This window comes from Tenrec ecaudatus, chromosome 5 (assembly GCF_050624435.1).
Source record: "Tenrec ecaudatus isolate mTenEca1 chromosome 5, mTenEca1.hap1, whole genome shotgun sequence".
In the NCBI taxonomy this organism is placed as follows: Eukaryota; Metazoa; Chordata; class Mammalia; order Afrosoricida; family Tenrecidae; genus Tenrec; species Tenrec ecaudatus.
In genome coordinates, this window is record NC_134534.1 from 29,328,128 (window position 1) to 29,353,679 (window position 25,552).

The 25,552-nt window shown below is 41.0% G+C and overlaps 2 protein-coding genes across 6 annotated transcripts in view; one reads left to right on the forward strand and one right to left on the reverse strand.

Annotated features, from left to right (window-relative positions):
* Positions 1-313: 313 nt before the first annotated feature.
* Positions 314-11,378, reverse strand: ENY2 (ENY2 transcription and export complex 2 subunit). 5 transcript variants are annotated; one of them, XM_075549358.1, is made up of 6 exons: positions 10,493-10,599; positions 8,831-8,907; positions 4,885-4,955; positions 3,388-3,462; positions 1,892-1,951; positions 314-574 (listed from the first exon to the last, which is right to left on the reverse strand). In XM_075549358.1, exons 2-6 carry the CDS (start codon positions 8,896-8,898, stop codon positions 498-500), a joined length of 351 nt encoding a protein of 116 aa, XP_075405473.1. In that variant the 5' UTR covers positions 8,899-8,907; positions 10,493-10,599; the 3' UTR covers positions 314-497. The 5 variants fall into 5 exon arrangements, 3 of the variants coding, with proteins under 3 accessions (XP_075405473.1, XP_075405472.1, XP_075405474.1); XM_075549357.1 differs by having other exon boundaries at positions 10,421-10,571; XM_075549359.1 differs by lacking the exon at positions 1,892-1,951 and having other exon boundaries at positions 10,421-10,571.
* NUDCD1 (NudC domain containing 1) overlaps positions 10,787-25,552 on the forward strand; it is a 67,879-nt gene continuing 53,113 nt past the window's right edge. The window contains exons 1-2 of the mRNA XM_075549356.1: positions 10,787-11,003; positions 21,231-21,385. Of these exons, the coding sequence (XP_075405471.1) occupies positions 10,886-11,003; positions 21,231-21,385 (273 nt within the window). The 5' untranslated portion in view covers positions 10,787-10,885. The remainder of the gene's footprint in view (positions 11,004-21,230; positions 21,386-25,552) is intronic.

The following is a 25,552-nucleotide window of genomic DNA, read 5'->3' on the forward strand; positions in this document are numbered from 1 at the left end:
CGTAATGGAAGGCACAAAGGGATAAGACCCATTTCTAACCCTCCAAATTTATAGCAAAATAAGAAATGAGGCAAATGACTGTAGTACATGATGGGGCATTAAAATTTTATAAAACATTATGAGAATTCAAGGACTAAGCTATATTTAGCTTATCAGGAAAGGCAGCTTATTTGTGTTCTCCTCAGTTGTTAACAGACTTCCATACTGCACACAAAATATGACCTCAGCTCTATTAATTGACTTTTCGTCCCAATGTGGTAAATTAGTAATAGAAAAAAATCCTTTTCATTCCCAAACCCAAGCAACTTCGAACTCATTCGTGAGATATTTATTAAAATAACACATTTAGGGAAAAAAAATCAATACAATGTATACATCATTACTGAAAATTGTATAACGTCATACAAAAAAGGATTTTATTTTGGGAAACGGATTTCTAATGTATGGCAAGTTTCACTTTCAGAGAGAACCACAGAACAACATGATCTAATCCAATCTTAGAGGCTGGCATGCTGAGCAAGGAATGTTCTTATTCTCTGTAGGAGCTCCTTCTTTACACTGTCAGGTACCAGGGCTGAAATCAAGAAAATAAAAACAGAAGAGTAAGAAGACAAGTCTAGTGAATATATGTCAATTTGCGATTTGCTGTCTTATTCAGAATTACTAAGGAAAAAAATTTATAAATGACTCTCATGCTTCAATAAAATACAAACAAATATATCAGGGGTAGGAGATATGCAACATGATTTTAATCAACAATGGAATAGTTAAACTCTTTGTACTTCGATAAGAAAGTACAGAAAATTAAATGAATAGCAAAGTAGGCCTTTTTCAAATTCAGAGGTTGTAACAGACCACTAAATTTGATTCAAACATAGCTTAACCTTGGTAAAAACCACGACAAAGGCAAAAGCAAAAATTGGGGAAAGGCTCTTACAGAAAAGAGCGGCTCTCTCTACTACGCAATTTCTTCAAATTGACAGAAAAAAGACCAGCAGGCAAGTAGAAAACTGAGCAACGGAGATAGACTATTCACAGAGAAGATGATTAAAAAATGGTTCTTTTAAAATAAGAGATGCTCAACTCAGAAGAGAAATAAAAATCAAATCTATACGGGCACAGCATGTTTTACCAATCACTTGGCTGAAATCCAAAGGCTCTGGTAACACACTGTTGGTGCGGGGAAACAGGCACTCTCATATTGGCCCGTGGGAGTGTAAATGGAAGCTCATTTGGCAGTATTTTATTGAAATAACACATGCGCATTCTCTGTGATTGGCAAAGATGGACAACAAGCTGCAATAGTACTTGTATTTGTTAAGTATTACTTTTTGAAATTTGAGCCATAAACCATCCATAGTATTTTCTATTCAGAATAGTAAACAAAAAATTAAAAACCAAAAAAACTCCCAAAACAAAAAAATCCTTAAGAAAATCCCTGTATTTTGAAATTTTAATACTGAATGTCAATCAACAGATCTTCACTATTGTTTCTCCTTTTCTAGTACTAAAAAAATGAAGCAATGAGGGAATGAACTAAAATTCTAATGCATTTGCATATATATCCTGGAGAAACGGCACATTTCAAACGTTTCCACATTTCTATAAAAAACAGCGCAAGTACACAAATCAAGGAGGATGTACAACTTATGTTTAGTTTATGCCTGCCTAGAAATAATGTCTTCATCATCAGTGATTTAAGCCCTCAGGAAATATGGTCAGTAACACATATTAAAATTATTTTTACTCTTAATCAAAACTAAGGTGATGGAAAACAGACCAGTTGCTTGGAGTTAGGGGGTAGGGTGTGACTACAAAGGGATATCTTAGAGGAAGTTCTTATTTTGTTTTGTTTTTTGTTTTGCTTTTGAGAAATGGAACTCTTCTGTACCTTGATTGTAGTGGTAACTACATGAATCTAGACAGGTGTTAAAATTCATAGAACTGTCCACTAAAAAAAAAAAAAAAAAAAAGGTCAATTTTACTCTATGTTAATTAAAAAAATACGTATGTCTACTCTTGACAATAAAGACTAAGAACACAAAGATACATATTTATTTTTACCTGTTTCCTTTATACGCCCATGTAATGGACTGAGTTGTGTCCCACATCCCAAATGTGTTGTAAATGCTAACCCTTATTTATATATAATGGTTATCATCCACTTGGAAATGGGTTTTTGTAGTTATGCTAATGGGCACTACCAGTGTAGAATGTGGCTTAAGTCATTCTCTTCTTGAGCTATACAAAGCAGGTCAGGCAAGGAAAGCAGCAGCAGAGATGGGGGAAGAGAGATACCTCGCCACCTGAAGATCACCAGTCTCTTCTTAGGCAGAAGCTGGAGAGAGACAAAGACCAGCACTCCCACTTTCAGAGAGAAAGAAAGCCTTCCCCTAGAGCCAGCACTCTGAATTAAGACTTCTAACCTGTGAGGAGGGGAAATTAAACTAACCGTGTGGTACTTCTGTTATAACAGCACTAGACTGACCAAGACAGTCATTCTCCAGCAGGGGAGTTATGAGAATTAAATGTCTAAGATATAAGTGTGTTAATGGAGAAACAGAGTAAAATTTTCAACCTGAATATTCAGTTCCTAAATAATGTTACCAGGCTAAGGATAAACATTAAAAAAACTAGAAAATGAAATGAGAGAATTATTTTAAATTATTCATAAGGGGAAGAGGAAATGCTAAGTGTTTTTGCCCCTCTTCCTGAGCCATAATTTAAAGCCCCGATTTTCATCTGTCATAACCTCCACTGCCACCAAGCTAAAAGAGATGGTTAAGGAAGACCCACGGGAGCCTGGAGCATTTTCCTTGCTGGTAGCAGTTAATTACAAGTAGTCTATGTTAATACTACTCAAATTTACTTGAAATTGAAATTGGTTGGATCATTTCGGCAAGAGAAAAATCTCAAGTCGCTCAATTTAATGGCTACCAAATTCTTAATGAGATATTCAAGAAGACAGAGCTTGGTTCATTTTCAATAGAGAAAAGAAACAGAAAAGGAGTAAAATGTGGAGCTTTGAAATATTCATGTGGTTTGAAGTCAGGCCCTATCTTGATGAAGTTAATACATCCTAGCTTCAAATAACATTTCCTGCTATAAAAATCCCATTTTCAAAAATTATACAGTCATGTCAACTTATATTTGTAAATTATTTGATATTAAAAAAACATGTTATACCTGTTACTCATTTGTTATGCAAAAATGGGCGAGAGAAGCAGGCAGGCTGTTCTAACTCTTCCCACCTCAATAAATTGCAAGTACCCAAATAACTATGGAAAGGATGCTTCTCCTTATGAAAAGCAATAAAACTTGAACAAGGAAGAAGAAAACAAAACATGTCTTTAGCCCATGTTTCCTTTAACAGTTTCCATTCCGTACCTCGGCCTTTTGGAGTGATTTCAGCCACCAAGTCATCAACAGTAACGTGTTCTAGTCCTTTTTCTTTAATTACCTCTTATGCAAAAGCAAAAAACAAATCATATCATTTAAAATCATTATCTGTAAGAAAGATTTTCACAGAGGAAGGGTTAAGATGATGTTTTTATAGGATACTGTGGTCCTCAAAACAAACAAAAAAACACAGATTCTTTGCTAATGAAGACTATTTTGTTCAAAATTTATAGTATATTTCATAATCTCCAGATTAAAAGAGACTATTCATTTCTTAGCTAAATTATATATAATTTAATGAAGAATTAAAACACTTAAAATATGAACTTTAATGTTCAATTTTAGCACTTGGAACCAATTCTAATGGAGCAGATCTTATTTCACCATAACCGTACTAGGTCTTACAGGTATTAAGAGGCAGTAAGTATTATTTAAGTGTAACTTAATAGCCAAAATTAAAATGCAAACATGTTTGTTTGTTCTTTACTCTAGGTTAGGTCAAAAGACTAGGAAAGTAAAGAAATTAACATTTCCTGGATGCGCATTAGGAGTTCTGAAGGCACTGTCAGATAAGCCCTGGATTGCTAACCCAAAGGTCAGAGGTTCAAACTCACCAGCTGTTCTATGGAGAAAGACTAAACTATCTGTTCCTGTAACCATTTTAGTCTCTGAAACACTTCTCAATCAAATCAATGGCCGTAAGTTTGTTTTTATTGTCTGAGCTAGGTGCTTTACATAATTTCATTTGCAGAACAATCTAACGGATTAGGTATGTTATACACTTCAGAGAAAAAAGTGAGGAAACTGAAGCTTAAAGATTAAATAACTCTTCTGAGTTGCTCTCCAGTCCTGGTTCTTCACAAGTTAAGGTCTGCATGACTCTAAAGCCTGTGCTTTCCCACATTTAACACGCTAACCTCGTAGGGTCACTATGATAAGCCATCTTTACTGGCATTTTGTAAAAAACACTATAAATACAAAGGACATTCATTCACTAAATATAGCTGGAATTCTATTATGCCAAAAGTTGAGCCCAAAAGTAAGGAGATGCATTTTGGTGATATAAATAATCTATCAAGTGTAATCCCCATATATCACAATTTAAGATTCTGTAGAGCTTGTTTATTTTCAAGTAACACTGTTGAGGATAAGAAGGATAGAATTGCTATGAAAATCTGTCAGCTACTTAAAACACTAATGTTTCACTTTGAATAAGAATACTGAACAATAGTTTGAAACAAAGGAAGCACACTTGCCTCATTTAAGAAACACACATAAGGAAATAACAAGCTAATAATTAAGAATTCACACATGGACAGCACAAAGGAAAAGAAACCATTACTATAAAATTCCATTTTCAATTTGTGTAATTTTTGCTTGAACACCCATAAGACCTTAAAATACTATGACTATTTTTTCCCCTCGTACACCCCAAGCCAACTCAGTTTAGAGCAATGGAATTAGTTCAACTTCTAAAGTGATTACCTTTACAGTGTGCTTTCAATTGATCCTTCCAGCCACATTCAATTAATTTAGCTCTCAGCAATTCTTTGAGGCTGTTGAAAAAAGAAGTGTTTTCAAATTAGACTACAATAATGTACCTGTCAGATAGGGGTGTTTGAAGCAAAGTTCTCAACTGCTCCACTAAAAATCCCGTCTTCCAGTCACCACATTTTCCCTTGGTTCTACCGTGAACTAGTTAGTTCCGTGGCCTGTGCAGATCGTTAAACGTGGGGTCTCATGCCATCTCAGTAAATGAACTGAATGGCTACAGTTGATGCTCAAGCTCTACTTCTAGTCTTCTGACTCTTTTTCTACTTTCCTTCAAAAACAGAAACACACTCGCAGGTCCTTTGCACAGGTTCCCAGCGGCTATCATCGGTAGGCTATCATGGGCTGAGCTTGCAAGGTTGATCTTTGCAATCTTCAAAGGTACAAACACATTTACCGCAAATCCTTACCCATCTAGTTCTCAGACTCCCCTTCCTTTTCCTAGCCCATCAAGTCCTTCTAAATCACATGGATTATGGTAGTTCATTGATTCTAAGAATGTCTCCTCCCCACATCTTAACAATTCAATAGTCAGCATGTTTATAATAATTTAACTGACAATGTTTTCTCTTTTCCTTAGTGGCAAATACTGGATTATTCAACCGATGGAACCACTGATACAATCAAGGGCTTTCTGGTACTTTCTTATCTTAACCACCTTTAGAACTCTTCAATCGTTTAAGTCATACAATTTCTTTGCTTAAGCACACAATGTCTAAAATCAAATTTCTTTTCCCCCAAAGCTGCTTCCCTTTTGGTATTCCTAGATATGTATCTAATATGTGACATTTCCATCATGGTATTTAACTTGGGTCTTTCAATCTCAGAAGGACAAAATGTAACTTTTAATTCTTTCAGTCTTAAAATGGAAACTTCTGGTTTCTAGGTCCTAAGGGTAGAAACCTTGGCAGCAGCCTACTCTCCTGTTAATAACACACCCCCAAACCAAGAGCAATCCCATAGGCTCTTTAAAAATTACCTAGAACCCAAATATTTCTCACTACATTTGCCATCACTACCCCAGTTCGTGGCATCACCTCGTCTGGGCTAGTCCTACAGCTTATCTTGTCTTCCTATTTCTTCCCTTGTACAAGCAATCTTCTTTCCATTGGTTAAAAATGCCAGGTGATTTGCTAGTTTTCTCTGCATAGCACGTCTTTACTATAGCCTCAAAGACACTACACAGTCTGCTTCTCCACTAGCTGTATGTCTAACTTTCACACCGCTCTGCCCCTCCAGTCCATTGGCTTCCGCAAGTTCCTCAAAAACGCCAGGCACATGCCCGCTGCAGGACCTTAATCTGGAAGCCCTGCCCTGTGGTTTCGTATCCGTGGCAGTCTACTTCCATAAAGATTTACAGCCTAGAAAGCCCCCTTCAGGGGCAGTTCTACCCTGTCCTTTGCGGTGACTATGAATTGGAATCAATGTGATGGCAGAGGATTTTTTCCTTTTGGTTTGCTTTCTGCTTCCGTATTCCTCCATCACTCTTCACCATCTGACACACTGCATATTCAGGTATTGTCTGTTCCATCCCATTAGACCACAAGTGCTACTAAATCAGAGTTCCTCTTGTTCACTCTTGTAGCTCCAGTACCACATACGGTAGAAATGTCAACTGTGAGCTACAATGAATGGTAAAACCACCCCCGACCCCCCGTGCCCAGAAACAGCGAACAATCTCCATTAGTCGGACACACCAAAGTCCAGTGACCCAACGCATTGTTCTAGGGGCCTTCTTCCTTTTCACTCACACCGTGGGCAGCCAATTCTTTTATTTATTTTTTTGGTCTCCATTTTATTTTTGTTCAATATACCTTTGATAATCTTTTGATTTTTTTCTGTCACATAGCTCATCTCAAGTCTATTCACGACAGAGTAAGATTCCTAAGGTGTAAATATGACCTAGTTATTCCCTTACATGGTATCTTTTAAAGACTCTCATCTCTCAAGGGTAAAGAGGAGAACAGATGCTTTTGAAAATCCCACCACTCATTTCCTTGATGTGTCTTTGAGGGGAAGGGGACCTGGCCATTTTCTATGAAATCCTGGTAGGGTTCTAAGAATAGAAAGGTGACCCAAGTTGGCCTGTTACCTAAGTAGAATGGCAGCCAGGCTAAATCTTTGTTGAAACTACTGGCAAGAAGGTTGTCTGGGATGGAAGGATGTAAATTTTGAATTGCTGCTGGCCATCTCTGCCATTTTGTGGGTAGAACTTGCTTGAGAATAAAGTCAACAACAGAGGAGAGCAGAGCTAAGGGGAAAAGAAACATATTCTTGGCCGCAGCTTCTGAGTGCGTGGATCCAGTGGAGTCTGTAGCATTTTCAAGCCCTGGACTTTAGAGTTCCATGAGCTTGAAGCATTTCATTCAAGTCGGTTTTGTCACTTCCAATTAAGGAATTCTGACAACTACAAAACCTACACTCCTCTCAATGGTACAAACGAGGCTTCACATTCAATCCTCCAGCCCTCACATTAATTACAATTACCCAGAATATTATCATGCTGTTATTCAACCCCTCTGTTCAGCCTGCCGACAATGTCTGATCTTTACTAGCTCAGAGGATGTGGAATTCTGCTGCACCAGTGCAACTACCTTTTACTATACCGAGACCAGGCCTCATCACCTTTCAACTCCTGGTTGAGTTGGGGGCTCCCTTCTATGCCATAAGCATATTTCTACTGTACACTTTATCACTCTGCTTCCAGGAAACCTTGCCTGAAATCCTAGTCTCTCCTTTGTACCGGCAAGCCTATTTCCTTTTCCAATATTAACGTGACTATGTGCCAGGCATAGCATTAGATACACAAAGGTGTTTCTAATCTCAAGAATATATTTTATTAGAGAATACAAACTGGTAAAGTAGGTGGCTACAATTGAATATGCTGAAGCAGGACAAATTAGGAAATGAGTTCTAAAAGAGGCGATTATTTAAATTAAGATGTGGAAGATGAGCTGATGGTGCCTAAAGAGGAGAAAAAAAAAGATTGTTTCAGAGAACAAGATTTACAAATGCTGGCTGCTTGGAGGCTAGCAGAGATAGGTAATTCAAACTGGTTCTTTCTGGTTTGTTAAAACTTAGGTAACATTTTGTCTTTAATTGTGGCTACTTGAATGTGTACTTTTCTCCATTAGATATACATTCTTTGTGGGAGAGTAATAATCCTGGTGGTGTAGTGGTTGGGCTGCTAGCTGTAAGGTCAGCAGTTCGAAACCACGAGCAGCTCTATAGGAGAAAGACTGGGCTTTCTACTCTCATGGGGTCCTGGAAAACCCCAGTGGCGGTTCTACCCCCCTGGTCTATAGGGTCACTATGAGTTGGAACTGATTCAATCACAGTGAGTTTGGTTTTTTGGTTCGGTGGGAGACTACGTATATATTCTAGTATAAGCAGACCGGAATATCAGCCGACACACCCAATTTTACCACAAAAACTGCATAAAAATGTGCTGAAAAACTTGGCTTATACACAAGTATATACGGTAATTTCTGGGTTATCTTTTTCAGAATTCTCTCTCCCACAAGTCTTTCAATATTGAACAGACCTAAATTCTTATTTAATGCATGTTAGGAATGGGAGGAGCCCTGTTGGCATAGTGGTTACATACTGGGCTGCAAACCATAAGGCTGGCAGTTCAAAACCGTCAGCCCTCAGCTGTTCAGCAGGAGAGAGAAGGTTCTCTACTGCGGTCAGAAGGTACAGTGTGGGAGGACACCAGGGCAGTTCCACCCTGTCCAACAGGGTCTCTATATGTTGGTGATCAACTCGACGGCAGTGAGTTTGGTGACTGTTTTTTCCTTGGACATCAGTTTATTCCTGGATATTTAGATTCTTATAATTTAAAGTTTTAAAAATATAATTAACATGATCTATTACTTACCGCTCTCTTTCTCCAGTTTCTATCAACTTTTGGTTAATTGCTGCTCTCATCTGCGCATCTTTGTTCATCTTGCTAACCTGAACATCAACATTTATTTTCAGATATAAAACACATATCATTTTCTTCTAAATCCTCCAGGCAGCATCCTAACAATTTCACATTCTGCCTTACAACTGAGGGGACTCTAAGTTTCAATGAACTGTGCTAACAGTCTCGTGGCTCTGCACACTTGACCTTAGATAGTATCGTGGCTCTTCATGTCATTTCTCACATCCTAAAAAGTCACATGATGAGCTCATTTTTCAGGTTTGTTCTCATGTACTCTATGAGGGAGCCTTTGGATGATGGTAATAATATTTACATTTATTAAGCTCATAGACCCTAATACCGGGATAAGCACTTTGCATTCACAAAAGCAAAACCAAAGTATTTAATTCCCAGAATAACTCTATTATGTAAGCATTAACGACAATTTATATTTTACACATGAGGAAACTGAGGCACAGAGTTAGAAAATGGTGAAGGCAGGATTTGAATTCTGGCACTCTGACCACTCCAGAACTCCGAAAGCATTTTACCTGCACATCATAATGTACAGCTAACCACTTGTGCACATTAACTGCAACAGAACTTGGGAGAAACCATACAGCTGAGAAATCAGCGAAAGATTAATCACTGTGCTTAAGAACTGAAATTGTCAGGCATGATTTGAATGAGGCGTTTTACCCTTCACTAGGGTGTGTCCAGATTTAGATTTAAGTGCTAAATCAGTTGCAGGTGACCGAAAAATAAATCAGTTCTTTCTGGAGGCTTGTTGGTGGGCTAGGGGCAGGCAAAAAGTCAATCCAATTCATAACTTCGAAAAAGCTCAACTTGCTATTAAAAACAAAAACCACAACCCCAAAGCACAGGTAACCCAAACCAACATGATGTAGAATGGTCAGGTTTTTAAAACTTCAAGATGTTTAAAAGTTTTGGTAAAAATAAAACTCGGCATAAGCGTTACGTCTCTCCCCCCCCCCACTCCCCAATCTCCTATGAACTCGAAGCGACTTTTGTTTCCCCATTTCGCCTACGTGCAAACTCAGGCTGGCGACGAGGAGTTTCTCCGAGTTGGATTTTTTTTTTTTTTTGAGGACGGAGAAATGAGGGTTCAGGAAGGACTAAGGCACGTTTACTGTTGTGGGAAGCTAACGTCCATAAAACACGAAGGTCTCCTCAAAGCCGCAGCTAGAATGTTGCACTTGCTTTTTGTCTGAGCCCCTAAACGACGGGTGGTGACCTTGGGCAAGTCACGAAATTCTTAAAAGGCCTCAGTTTTCTCACAGGTAAAAGGAGGGCGCTAGGGGAATCCTCCAACCCCTCCCCGCGCAGACCTTCGGGGGGAACTAGAACAGGGCGGAGCCGGCGGGAGGGGCGGAGCCAGAAAACAAAGCGAGCACTGGCTGCAGGCCAACTCCGCGAGCTCGCCCTGTGGAGAGCCCTACAGGCCCGCGAGCGCGGGTCGGGGAAGCTAACGAGAGACAGCACATCGAAAGGAGCCTGGGCTGGGCCCGGGTCCCGGCCCTGAGGACCACGGGCATAGCTCACCACCATCACCGCGGGCGAGGGCCGTCCCTTCCCAGCGACGAAATGACCCTTGCGCTGACGGCCGTTACCTACCACACTCTTCGGCTGCCCAGACTTAGACCCTCAGTAGCTCAGGCACCTAAGCGCACAGAGAGCTAGCACACGCATTTCCGGGGCGGGGCCTCGCCTGCCTGCCAATAAGGGGAGAGTTTAACCCGCGCGGGCCGCCTTCTGGTCGCTCAGCCCTCTGGGTAAATGAGTCCGGACGGTTCCGTGGCGCGCGAGTTAAGGCCCTGAAAAACTACACAGCCCGACTCGCAACGCGGCCAACTTGCTCCCGGGCACTACAATTCCCAGAAGCCACGCTGCACCGCGGTGTGTTCTGGGATGGGAACCACGCCGCGTCCCAGCCTTGTCGAGAGGAGGGTAGCGCGGACCTTTCAACAACAGCTTTATTAATTCTTAACGCTACGAACTTATTAGGCGATGGAAGTGGCGGCAAACTGCTCCCTGCGGGTGAAGAGACCTCTGTTGGACCCCCGTTTCGAGGGTTACAAGCTCTCCCTCGAGCCGTTGCCCTGTTATCAACTGGAGCTTGACGCAGGTGGGAAGCGGCGGGCACTCCCTTTGCTTTGCACCCCTTACCTTTCGGTTGCCACCTGCCTGCATTTTTCTGCTTTCCCCGAAGGCCGAGCTGGGCAGTCAGTGCGGCCTTGGCCTTTAGGAGGACCCGTCTGGCGGGGGTGGATCCAGGGTGCTGGCATCCCTCCCGGGACCCGCAGACAGCCGCCTTCCCGAGGCCCGTGTGTTCCGGAACTCTGGGCCCGAGCCGCGCTGTGTGACTCCCGTTCCGCCGCCCAGCACTTGCTGGCGCCGTGGACTTGGGCTGCCCGGTGGGCCCGGCCCCGTCCTTGATGCGGGGCGAACTCAGGGCAGTGCATCTTCCTGCTGCATCCTCTGTAAAAGTTTACGGTGAGGGACCACACGTCCCTTAGAGGACCCGAGCTCTGACCTCCTCTGCCGGAAACCCCGGACTTAAAGACCAAGTCCATTCCATTTCGGAACGTTTCCACTTACCCAAGCCCTGGTCGGCTTTGGCTCCGTCGTAGGGCACGTCTCTAGAACAGTTTTAAAGTGTAGAGAACAAGGTACTTTTGGTTTCATGATAAGGGTCTACACCCAAACCAAACCAACTGCCATGCATCCGATTCCAATGCATAGCCAGCCTGGATTAGATTTCCAAGGCTATAAATCTTTACAGGAGCAATAGCCTCATCTTTCTCCCATTAGGGGTTTGATCCTCCCAGATTTGTGGCCAGCAGTCTGATGCTTACCTGGGCTCTTTCAGGACCCTGAAGACTTGGTACATGCCAGTGGATCAGTGTGAGAAATATTGATCGAGGCTTTTAGGAGACATTAGGGTAGAGTATCAAATAGGTATTTGTTTATAAGTTCTATTAAAATCAGAAACTTACGTGATGATGCTGACTCTGTAGAACAGAGCCTAAATCTACAGAAGCCAATGCCTCATGTTTTTTTTTCCTCACAGAGCAGCTAGTGGATTTGAACTGCCTGCCTCTCAGCATCCTGATGCTTAACCCACAGCACCACCAGAGTTTCTTCAAAATAGATCACTATATTTAATATGTTAACTTTATGAACATACCTTAAGTTGCCCCCTTCCACCCTCATTCCACCAGTGTTGGCTTCATTCCAGTGTTGGGGATGTACAGCTGGAGGTGACAGGGTGCCACTCAAAGATGTCAGCATAGTAGGGTAATGAACAGCTACATCTTCTGGCTCTGGAGGTCAGGTTTGGAAGGTGAGGGGACTGCGAGCCAGAGGACCGGTTTGAAGGGCAGGGTTTTGCAACATTTCACGTGAGTGACTTTGGTAAAGAATTACTTGAGGGTGATGAGTAATAGGTTAATTCTTTTTAAAACATTCCTAAAGGTGCTTGGTATTTGAGCAGATTGCCGATGGCTGGGGCCCCTGGGTGTCAGTAGAATGATGCCCGCAGGCTCTCCTAGCTGGGACCTTGGAAGCCGAGTACCGGGCTTTCCTTCCAACACCTCCAGTGTGGTCATTACTGCGGACGCCCTCCTGACGGTGTGACCCAAGTGGATCACTTTAATTAAGCAGCCCATGAGTGGCCTATCACATCCTGAGGTCCAGAGGTGTGATGAAGAAGATCTGGCCAGTCTGAAAGAACTTGGAGCCCCAAGGCTGCTTCTCTTGCTTTAAAATGTTGAGAACACGTCTTCAAGGCCAGAGTTCAAATGACAACCAAGGCCCTCACGCAAGCTGGCTCCTCTGTGTGTGTAACAGAATGAGATGTTACTCAGTCATACCTGCAAGTTTGAGTTCAGTCTTTTTTTTACATTTTTTACATTGTTCCTAACTCTGGTTACCACTCCCCATCCCCGGCTGTGGCATCATAACTGGCTCAGAGCTGTAAGTTGGACCCCTGGTAGTACTCACATTGGTTCCCTCCCCCGAACCCCCCGCCCATTATATTTTATTTAGTCATGTTTAGTGTCATAAACCGTTAACTTACATAATTTTATCTGGTTTATTTTTCTGATTTCAGATGAAAGGATAAGTCTGGTCCCGCTTACTCCATTTGGCTAAGAGCAAAAGTTGCTTAATGTTTATTTTTAAGTGGAAAAGTAAATTTGTTTTCATAGAATGTTGGAGCTAAAACTTGAAATGCATTTTAGAGGGAATGAATGGTGAGAAAACTGGAAGGTTCTTTGCTTTTCAAAGACGTTTGGAAAGTACACGGTAGGAAAAGGCTCTGCTGAAGTGCAGGGCAAAGAGGGGGAAACTTCTCATTTGGTAGTGGCTGGTTCCATTGTTCCTGCATCTCTGATGACTGCTGACAAGCTCTGAAGGCCCTGTGTGCTGGGGGAAAGGTGAGAAGTTTGGAGGTACTCCGTGAACGCCATCCCAGCCTGAGCCCAGCTGTTGCTTGGAGGAATGTGGGATATTCCAGAAATCCAGTCTTCTGTTTGGATCGATCAGAGTCTCTTATTGGAGCAGGTACAGGTCTTTTTCCCTCAGATGACGGAAAGTTCAGGGTAGAAATGGCAACTACACCACCTGGTTAGTTTAATACTGAAATGTTGAGGAGACCCATGGAAAAAATATACAAATGGATGTGGCCTTGAGTTTGAGATGAATTCATCTGACTGGAAAGCAGCGAGAGTTTGAGGATGAACATGTCAGTATCCCTTGGAAAGTGGCCTCAAGAATATGATATTTCCTAATTCAGAAGGTAGGAAAGGCACGGTAGAAGTTTTGGACAGTCCTGCAGGAAAAGAAGATACTGTGTAATTAATGGTCAGAAAAGGAACAGATACAGCATACTTGCTGATTCTGCAAACAAGCATGTGGTTTGGAAGCATTTTGCTTTGCAGTTTTCAGTGTAGCTTGATGTATGTTGGGTGTATTTTGTGTCAAGAGGAAAAAAAGTTGACATTTAAAGAATCGTACTACATGCAGACCTTGGAGATAATTTACATGTGGTTCCAGATGATTGCAATAAAACCAGTCACATGCAGTTTTTGGTTTCCAATGTATGTAATAGTTGGGTTTAGACTAGGTTTTATACTGCAGACTTTAAAGTATACAAATTGCCTGATGAAAAAGTTTGAAATATTGTGACAATTACCAAAATGTAACTCAGAAATACGAAGTGAGTATATGTTACTGTAAAAATAGCATTGACGAACTTACATGGTACAAGATTGCCACAGACTTCCATTCTGTCAGAATTGTGTGATCTGTCATTCACAATGAGACTGCCACTTGCAGGTGAGACTGATCTTTGATCTCATGCTAAAGGGATATAGTGTTTGTACATGATGAGTGAATTTTTGGCATCTTCAACATGACTTAAGAAATACCTGTTTAGAAAATACAAATTACCATTTTTTTGTTTTGTCCTAAAAGGATTTCATTGGATAACACAGATGAATATTCAAGAATTTGACTTTCAGTACTAGAAATAGTGAAAGTATTTTGGCCAGCCAAAAGAAGAAACAGATCTGTCCTGGGAGAATTGCAGCCAGAGTGCTCCTTAGAAATGAGGGTGATCAGACTTTGTCTCACACTGCGGATATGTTATCGGGCAAGATGTGTCCCTGGAAAAGGACACGATGCTTGGACAAGTCGAGGGGCAGCAAACAAAGGAAAAGGGAAGGCCAGTGATGAGGCAGATCGGCCCGGGGGAGGGGCTCAAGCATAGGAATGGTGGAGGACTGCGGGAGGGTTCATGCTGTCGTCCGAGGGATTGCCAGGCATCGGAGCCAACTCATCACCACCTGGCAACCACCACCAGAATAGATATTTTTAGGTCATTATATCAACGAATTTTGTCACGTCCAAAAATATGATCCATGAAGGTATAAATGTTTTTAGGAGGAAAACATAATTTCCAGGGCAAAATAGTACCTGTATTTTAGCTGCCCTGGGTTCTATTATTTCCGTGGAAACTGGTGCTCCGTTGTGGCCAACTGACTCATTCAGCCACTGAAGATACCCGTAGAATTTATTAGTTGGGAGGTTTTTTTCTTTTATTCATAAAACACCATTTTTTTGGTCCCGGTTATTAAAACCGTTCCACCTACCAAGTGTAAAAGTAGAGCCATTGCGAGAGCATTAGGAGAGCACTAAGACAGGCACGTAGGTGCTCTTCCCTTCAAAAGCCAGAATGCTCCCGGGCTGGAGTATATCCATCTCCCTCCATCATTACACTGGTTTAGAACGTCATGTCATCTGCCGGTGGCGTCATGCTCAGGAAATAAATCCAAGAACTCAAAGGGCTGCTTGTCTCTTAAGCTGGTCTGAGGTGGTTACCTGACACCTTAGCGTTCTTTTGATTGGAATCCTGTTCTTTCCCAAAGGTTCTTTCTAGTCTGTCTCATTGGAAATTGGACCTGAACACAATACTGGGTTCCCTGGGCTGTGCCTTTAACCCTTTCAAGAACAAATTTCTGCTTTGAGGTACCACGCCCGCCCCCCCCCCAAAAAAAAAAAACCATATGCTTTCAGTAATAGAAGGCACTTTGAGTGAAATGGGATTTCTTTGTTGTTGTTGGGGGGTGGCTAATAATACATTTTGATACAATTAGTGGAACACATGTTCGTAGAACAGTGGTTCCCACCTTCCTAATGCCTCAACACTTTAATACAGTTTCTCATGTTGTGGTGAGCCCCATCCCCCACCCCCCACACACACACCAACCATAACATTATTTTCATTGTTATTTCATCACTGTCATTTTGCTACTGTTACGAATCAGGCAACCCCTGTAGAAAGGGTCATTTGACCCCTAAATGGGTCGTGACCCACAGGCTGAGCACCGCCACCTTGGAGGGTCTCTGGTACTTGGGTTGTGAATTGCGTTTGAATTACGGTGCTGGTGAAGAACATCACAAGTACCACTCGTGTCCTGAAGAACAAATCGATCTTTCTAGAATCACAGCCAGGATGCTCCTTTTCAGAAGTGAGTGTGGTGATATTTCGCCCCAAATATTTTAGACATGTTATTAGGAGAGCTCAGTCCCAGAAAAAGGGCAACGTACTGGAAAAAGAGGAAGACTTATTCAAGGTGGATGGACACAGTGGCTGCAACAGTGGACTTACAGAACAGTAATTGTGAGTGTGGCAAAGGGTCTGTCAGAGTGGAGTTCTGTTTTCCACAAAGTTGCTGAGTCGCATCCAACTCAAAACCTAACAATAACAACATGGATTTCATAATGAGGTGGAAAAGGTTCTTTTTAATGTATAGCATCAAACCTGAAGTCACAAAGGAACGCGATATTTACACAAATAAACATTGGTAGCAAAGAAATTTACACGGCAAGGGACAAGCTAGAGAAATATTTGCAGCAATATGTGAGAAAGTGTAAGTCAGTACTTAAAGTGCTCTTACAAACTTAAAAAAGGACCATAAGACATGACAAACTAATTTATAGAATTCGAAAAGAAAAAAAGTTTCGCCCCCTCTCTAAAAAAAAAACAAAACAAATGAAACCAGACTTTTTTTTATTACCAATGAGATTGGCTGGTGAAACTACTGACTACTTGTTTCTGTCAGGCACTTTCATTCCAGGAGTTCTCACAGCCGTGTATGTGGGAAACTTCTTTGCAGGGTACATTTGAACATTTTATGCATTGTAGGATGTAAGTATATTGTATCCTAATAAGAATATTGCTTTACAGGCATGTGCCTTACAGTTTAATAGACAGTAAGTCACTGCTTTGCACAGCCAACCTGTGCTTGCTTCCTGGAATGCTTAGCTGTGAGGTGCTGGCAGCTGTTGGAAGAACTATTCTGTAACTTTCCTTTGAATGTATATGAGTTCGTGCATGTCCTTATATGTGCATGTACTTATAGATACTTCTGCCTGTGTACCCATGTGTACACCCATGCTTCTCAGGGAGCACTGACCGCGTGTTGGGTTACTGGTTGGGCTGCTAACCATAGGCCAGCGATAAGGTAACGAGGTGAAAATAAGACAATAGAAGTAGAAGATAAATGGTCCAACAATGACCTGTGTTTTCAAGTTTCTTTACCTCCCTTGTCTCTTTACTCCAGGACTTTGCTCACATGAACCGTCACAGTAGAATTTGAAAGGACAAGCAGTGACTTTAGCACCTGTAGTGTGGGGTCATGTGTTTGTGATCCAATGCCAAGTACAGTATCTGGTGCACAGCAGACTTTCAGAAGACTTTGGGAATGAGAAAAACTAGGTTTTTGAGGATATATATAGAGAGTAAGGGATTGGAACAATTAGACAGATTCCCCTCTAGTCGGGCCCCAAGTTCTGTTTGAAAGTCTAAGAGGAGTCTTTCAGCAGAACCCTCCCATTTTCAATGTGAGATGGCATTACAGGATAGAATCTCAGCCCTACTAGTTGAGGTACCTCTACGACAATGCACGGTCCCAGCCAAGGTTTGCACCCCTCTGCAGGGACCTCTGCCTGCGGGCTAACGTCCAGACACACTCTGGACACAGCTTGCTTCTCTTTGTTGCCCTGCTCCCTGTTTGATACTTGAGCTGAGTGACGCAGCAAAGCAACTGTAACCCTTTTCTCTTATTCGGGACCAGAGGGGCACCTTCTCTGTTCACCTTTAGAGCTAATACAAAACAATAAGCTTGCAAAACACCACAGGTACATTTCTGTGTCCGAGTAGCATATACATGCTATTTAAAAAAAATAATAATTTTATTAGGGGCTCATACAACTCTTTATCACAATCCATACATACGTCTATTGTGTAAAGCACATTTGTACATTCATTGCCCTCATCATTCGCAAAACATTTGCTCTCCCTCCACCTAAGCCCCTGGCATCCGCTCATATTTCCCCTCCCTCCCCACTCCCGCTTCCCTCATGAGCCCTAGATAATTTATAAATTATTATTTTGTTATATCTTTCCCTGTCCGACGTCTCCCTTCACCCACTTTTCTGTTGTCCATCCCCCAGGGAGGAGGTCACATGTAGATACTTGTAATCAGTTCCCCCTTTCAACCCACCCTCCCTCCACCTTCCCAGTATCGCCACTCTCACCACCGGTCCTGAAGGCATCATCCGCCCTGGATTCCCTGCGTTTCCAGTTCCTGTCTGTACCAGGTACATCCTCTGGTCTAGCCAAATTTGTAAGGTAGCATTGGGAACATGATAGTTGGGGGGCAGGGGAAGGAGGGGGAAGCATTTAGGAACTAGAGGAAAGTTTTATGTTTCATTGTTGCTCCATCGCACCCTGACTGGCTCTCATCTTCCCCAAGACCCTTCTGTAAGGGGGGGATGTCCAGTGGCCTTCAAATGGGCTTTGGGTCTCCACACTCCCCTCCTGATCCACAATGATACATTATTTTGTTCTTTGATGCCTGATAACTGATCCCTTCGGCACCCTGTGATCATGCAAGCTGATGTGCTTCCATGTGGACTTTGTTGCTTCTGAGCTAGATGGCCGCTTGTTTACCTTCAAGCCTTTAAGACCCCAGACACTATCTCTTTTGATAGCCGGGCACCATCAGCTTTCTTCACCACATTTGCTTATTCACCTGCTTTGTCTTCAGTGATTGTGTTGAGGTGAGCATCATAGAATGCCAGTTTAATAGAACAAAGTATTCTTGCATTGAGGAAGTACTTGAGTGGAGGCCCAATGTCCTTCTGCTACCTTAATATTAAACCTATAAATATATGTGCATAGATGTATTTCCCCATCCTCATATATAAATATATTTACATATATACATGCCTGTATTTAGACCTCTATAAATTCCCTTTGCTTCCTAGCCCTTTCCTCTATTTACTTTGACTTTCCTCTTGTCCCACTATCATGCTCAATCTTCATTTGGGTTTCAGTAATTCCTCTTGGTCATATACACTATCTTAAGTGACTGCAACATCCTGTTAAGTGCCACCGAGTCAGCTGCAACCCACAGTGACACTATGTATCACAGCGAAATACAGCCCTACCCTGCCCATCCTCACTATTGTTCCTGTGCCCGAGCCCATTGCTGCAGCCACAGTGTCAGGCCATCTTGTCGAGGGCCTTATGATACCATGGTCCCTAACTATAGCTTTCCTGACTCATTGCTTCACAGGTGGAAGTATTATAATAAGAGAAACCTGGCTGGCTCAGGGTTGCCCACGAGTATGGCACATAGGAAGAAAATGGTTTGGGGTCTTTGTGCAATTATGGCTGCTTTGTCTTTCCTGTAATGTGTGATTTCATCCACACAGTGGTGCTAGGAAACCAAGAGTTGATCGTGATCTTTCTCCTGAAAAGCGAGATGTGTTTCAAGTGTTTATTATAAAATAATTTCTGGGGTATATATATATATATGACATTTTCCTCAATTCCTGTGAAATGTGCCATAAAATGATCATGATGTTACCTTTGACTTGTCTCCGTAATTCAGTCATCCTGCTAAGACTGCAGCTTCCCAATGGATCTCACTGGGTAGTTCCTGCTCTGCTTCAGTCTGTTTGAATGCTACAGTCATAGAATGCGTTTATAAACCGAATGTGAATTTTATTATCTGGTTTAAAACTCACAAATGGGGCTTCAATGCTTTGAGTTTATCCTCAAAGTTAAGTGAAAAGAAGGCTTTTCATGATCCAATTCCTGCCCCATTCACTTGCCTCCTTTTTTAGAGCCTTTCTTTGTACAATGCTTCTTGTGCCATTTCAGGCAGACTGGTCTTCCAGGAGCCCAGGCGGCACTGCTGGCTAAGCCTTGGACTGCTAGCCACAAGGCAGTTGGTTCAAACCCACCAGCTGCCCTGCAGGAAAAAGATGGAGTGGGTTTGGGTTTTGTTGTTTGTTTGGTTGGTTTTAGTTTTCTTTAAAGAGTCTCTTGTTGCAGTGGTTAAAGCACTGATCACCAACCACTAGTGATGGGAAAAGTCTGCCTGCACAAGGACTTACAGTTTGGGAAATGGTGTGGGGCAGTGCTGTCCTGTCTTGTAAGGTCTCTGAGTCAGAATCAACTTGCTAGCAGTGGGTTTGGTTTTGAGTCTTATTTAGTCCTTGAACACAAGTTTTTCCTCCTACTTTACTTGCTTCCCCCTCCCGCCCCCTCCAGCCTGGAATAGATGGAGGATTTGTGTGTAGGTAGGTATGTTCATTAAGTCAATGTCCTTCATCCTTTTTATCTTGGCTCAAACTTTGGGGTTTCCTTTATTTTTTTTTAACTAGATAACTCCACAAGTTCTGTACTCTCATATTACCCTTAGCTTTTATTTACTAGATTTTTCACAATATTATGTATTTATTTCTGTCTATCTCCTCATTGAATCATAAGCACTGAGAGAGTCGTTTCTGTGTTTGCTGCTCACTATTATGTATTGATGCCTATTACAATTGCTGAATTCACGAATGAACAGATGAATGTAAGTCAGCTAGGACTTAGGGAGGCAGGTAGAGGAGGTAGGAACAGATAATCATCCTTCAACAAAAAGAAAGTGATAAGGTGAGCTTTATATTAAGGCAAGGTATTGGCCTTCCATGGTTCACTTATATATTTTCTGTTGGGATGGAAATCAATTCTACATCTGGGTTGCCCTGAGCTGTAATGATGAGCAAGGAAACCCAGGAGGCAAGGATCATATCTGACAGATTTTGTAAGTAGAAGGCCTTTTTCTGCCCCACTGTTTTGTTCCTTACCCCTAAGAAAGGTGTAATGTAGCATTGGAAAAGTCACCATTTGGATTTACCTTTTAGTTCTCTAGCTGTGATGGGATAATAAACCATAGCCTCTGTTTCTTAATGTGTGAGAATGTTTCAAACAAAAGAAGTAAAAGATTGTTAAGAACTATAAAATGCTTTGTAATGTGGACTTCATTTTTATCAGGAAATCCATTATCAGAAAATATCTCATATTTCTCTGTAATAATAAGGAAGAGGTAACTACTGTATACACTCAAGGATAAGCCGAACCAAATATCAGCTGAGGCACCTAATTTAACCTAAATTAACCCCCAAACTGCATTAAAAATGAGGGGAAAACTGGGCTTATACACGAGTATGTACGGTAGCAGAAAGAAGGCTAGGCCCTATATAAAAAGCCCTACTTCCCCTGATGTTTTATCAAGGTGGCACCATATCTTTTTTCTTCACTGTGTAGCCTCTGCACAGTGCCTGCTAGGTACGCAGAGCTTATTGTTGCGTGAGTGACACGGTGAAATGCACTGAAGGCTTTGTGTGTTGGCTTTCTGTGATTTCATTAGCCTGGTAGGCATTCTGCACAAACAACCTGCGGCACAGCTCTTGATGTCTTGTTTTGTTTTGTTTCTTTTTTATCTTTCAGCTGTGGCAGAAGTAAAACTTCGAGATGATCAATATACACTGGAGCACATGCATGCTTTTGGAATGTATAATTACCTACACTGTGATTCATGGTATCAAGACAGTGTCTACTACATTGATAACCTTGGAAGAATTATGAATTTAACAGTGATGCTGGTAAGGAAAAAATATGCAAGTTATAGAATTTTATAGCAAATTTGCTCTGTAAACTTTCCATTTGACTCAGATCCAGAGAGTTAAGGTACACAATTAGAATACTGAAACTGTATCATAATCAGTTTATGTAAGGCACAATTTTTGTGTAATTTAATATCTTTCCTTTTATTCTATTCTTATTTTTCTCTATTGATGGGCAGCATCTTAATGTGTTTTATGTCACGAGTGATAGAGCTTCATGCCTACTTTTCCTATGTGGGTCTTAACTCTAACTCTGATAATATAGTTTTCTGTTTTTCCTTTGAATTAACTTAGCTTCATGTATTTTAAAATCTATGTTAATTAGAAACAGACATTCGGGATTGTTTTGTCTGCCATGGTTGATCCTCTTAGCCTTCTGAAATGTTCCGCTTTATCTTGGGAATGCATTTTATCTTTAATGTACTTTTCTTGATAATAATCATAATGGCTTTTTAACAGATTGGTGCTAGTGTTTCTCTTTTTATATCCTTTTTTCTTTCAACCTTATCAGTGTCCTTATGGATATAAAGTGTGTCTCTTGTAAAAAAAACATGTATTTTGGTCTTGTTTTTAATCCTATTATAAGATCTATATTTTTAATTTAAGGATTTAAATCATTTTTACTGTTTGTCTGTATGTTTGTTGGACCATGGTGCCTTGTGTTTTGGTGTGATCCTGGAAGCTATGCATTTGGTATTTCAAATACCAATAGAATCAACCATGGTTGACAGGTTTCTGTGGGCTTCTAAACTAAGACAGACTAGAAAGAAAGACCTGACAATATACCTCTTGAGGAAAAAAATGGCCCAATGAAAGACTCTTATGAATTCTGTAGACAAAAACAACCCAGAAAGCCTGAAAAAAAGATGGAAGGAATACACAGTCAATGTATGAAACCAGAATTAGTTGGCAACCAACCAGTTCTGTAGGAAGATATGACCCAGAGAGATGGTAGTGAAGGAAGAAGCCGCACCTGTCCTGGAGGCAGTGGTGAAAACCAGTCTCCGGGAATTGACAATGCTGTGGGAGGTGGTTCAGCAGCTGGAGGCAGCTGGTGCAGGAAACGCTCACTCTTCCATTCCAGGAAATTTGGAAGACAGCCACCTGGCCAACCGACCGGGAGACAGCTGCATATCTGTGCCCATGCCAAAGAAAAGTGAGCAAGCAGAAAGTGGACACTATAAAAAAATCATTAATATCACATCCAAGGAAAATTAGCTGAAAATAATTCTTAAATGGTGGCATTTTTTGCAGTCTTTAATAAAAAAGTTTTCACCATTATATAGCAATAAAATATTCTTTGTCCTTTATTTTTTTAGTAAAATAGGAATAATTTTTGCCTATGGAAACATTTTTCAGTGAAGTTTGATAGTCGTTTCAATAATATTTTGCTGTTTCTTTTAGAAGAAATTTGATTAGATATCTCTTGAAACTGCAGTAAGAATTTTATTTGTTTTAATTTACAAATAAGTTGTCCAGTTGCCCCATTACAACTTGCCCAGTTCTAATAGTTCTTAATGCTATACTCTTTTTGTACTTCATACTATTATTTATTTAGCACTTGGTTCCTATGTAGTCTTGTTTTAGTGCATAGGTTCCCAGACTTATTTGGCCTACTGCCCCCTTTTCAGACAACTTTACTCAGTACCCTCCTGACAATGAAAAGCATTTGTACTGCAGCCTGTAATCCAGGAGAAAGTGTAGCTTTCTACTAGTGACCTAGATCCTTCCAGTAACCTCTCACTTGCCTCCATCCCAGCCCACACTCAGGAGTCAGTTTTGCCCACTTTGAGAAACATTGCTTTACTGCCAGAAAGAGCCTGTGTGTCTTAGAGGGTGTGCATTGAGCTGGTCTCCACAAGGTCAGCAGTTGCACCCACCACCAAGGGAGAATGGTGAGGCTTTCTGCTCTGACAAAGAGTTAGTCTCAGAAATCTGAGGCAGTTCTCCCCCGTCCATAGGGTTGTGACTCAGAATCCACCCAATGGCAGTGAGTTCAGTGTGGTTTTTGGTTTATGCCAAGAATTGTCAATTATTTAAAGACTGGTGATTGTGTTAAAAAATTTGTTGCATTTCAAAGTGAGGACAATTTTGCATAACTTGAAAGACAAATAGGAGTTGTTGGTAAGTCACATGTTCCTTACCTTGAGGACACACTGTAAACCCTTTCTTAAGAGAATATAGGAGGTGCTTTTATTGTACCTGGTGCACAAACATTTTGAGTAATTGAGACGGTTGAGCTCACGCCCATATTATTACCTAGCCTTCAGACCTTGTGAGGAGCCAGCAGGTGGCAGCAGTTCAGCACAGAATTTTATAGACATACGATACGGGTATGTCTAAGTAAGTTTAGTTTTATGGGCATATAAGTTTTAATTTCAGTGCATTGTGATCGTAAGTGTGCTTCAGAAGTAGAAAAAAAGAAGTAAGGAATGCAAAATGATAGTGTATTTAAAAGTTGTTTAATTTTTTTTAATTATGTGTTTAATTTGTTAATATTCCCTAAGCATTTCCTAATTATTTCTGGCATACTTTATTCCCCATATGCCTGGTAAATGAGTTTGTTTCTGCTGAAAAAGAGGATTACCTCATGATGGTCTTTAATTTGTAGCTAAAGCTAAAGAAGGGGATTGTTGTTGTTAGGTGCAGTTGAGTCACAGCTTCTGACTCATAGCTGCCCTCCTTCCCTATGGACGACAACAACAACAACAATAACAACAACAACAACAACGTGAACCACTGCCTGGTCCTGGCCATCCTCACAGTTCTCTGGGGCAGTCACTGAGTCAGACCATCTTGTCAAAGACCTTCCTGGTTTTTGCTGCCCTGCTACTTTACCATGCATGATGTCCAGAGCATGTGAGATGAAGTCTTGCCATTGTTGCCTTTAAGGAGCATTCTGTTTGTTTGCTTGTTTTCTGAAAGTCCATGGTACTTTCAGTATCCTTCACCAGCACCATAATTCAAACGCATAGATTCTTCCAGGTTTCCTTATCCAGTCTCCAACTTTCACGTGCATCTGAGGGGATTGAAAATATGGCATAGTCTCAAAATACCTTCCTTGCTGCTCAACACTTTAAAGAGATCTTGTGCAGCAGGTTTACCCAGTGCAACGCCTCATTTGATTTCCTGACTGCTGCTTCCACGAGAATTGACTCTGGATCCAAGGAAGACAAAATCCCTGACATCCTCAATCTTTTCTCTGTTTATTCTGATGTTATCCACCGATCCCGTTGTGAGGATTTTTGTCTTGTTTACATTGAGTTTTAATCCATACTGAAGGCTGCAGTCCTTGATCTTCATCAGCAAATTCTTTGAGTACTCCTCTTTTTCAGCAAGCAAGGTTGTCTCATCTACATATTGTAGGTTGTTAGTAAGACTTTCTCCAATCTTGATGCCGCATTCACATAAACCAGCTTCTCTGAATAGAAGAAAGGTAGGGTGGGAAATGTATTCCAGTTACAAAAATGTATTTGGGACACTATGCTATGGAGTGACAGGCTACTGTTGTTTATTAGTCAACTTCACTGTCCGGTTCTAAACATAAGTCCCACTTAATTTCTGTAAGTAAACTTATTCATAGGTAGTCAGTTATTTGGTTCAAAAAAGGTAAAAGAAAGGCATATTTTTTAAAACTGCATATGACTAATGAATTAAAAATATTTTTCTTAAGGCTTTAGCAAAAACAAAGGAAAGAGAAGTTTCTTAAGTTCTTTCTTGCAGATAGAGTTAGTCATAAGTGATGAAATCCTTCACAAGGTAGATCCTTTAAAAGAGGAGTTTTGTGCCTTAGTGGTAAATGGTGTACTGACCTAATATTCCTTGAAATACAAAAAGAGAGCCAGACTTTGTTATTTCTGAGACTGTCAGTAGCCATAGCTGAAAAGCCCTAAAACTACTTTCTAGAAATGCTTTTCTTAAATATGGTTTATGCATTTGTACTTATTTGTTATTTATGATATTTATACACAAAATACATTATTAATATTAAAGGTAATTCTAGAAAATGCAATGAGATCTGAGGTATATTGTAGAAAAACTTGGGAAGTGATCTGTTTTAAGAAAATATGTAACAGGAGAAATAACATTAACTTGGAGGCAAGTTAACTAGAATTTAAATCTTGGCAGTGGCGTTTCAGGCAAATT

Excerpts from the sequence above, each read along its gene's own strand:
- ENY2 (XM_075549357.1), bottom strand. Across the intron at positions 4,956-8,830 it reads GAAACTGGAGAAAGAGAGCG|CCTCAAAGAATTGCTGAGAG; the intron begins GTAAGTAATAGA and ends TTTTTTCAACAG. Across the intron at positions 3,463-4,884 it reads ATTGAAAGCACACTGTAAAG|AGGTAATTAAAGAAAAAGGA; the intron begins GTAATCACTTTA and ends CTTTTGCATAAG.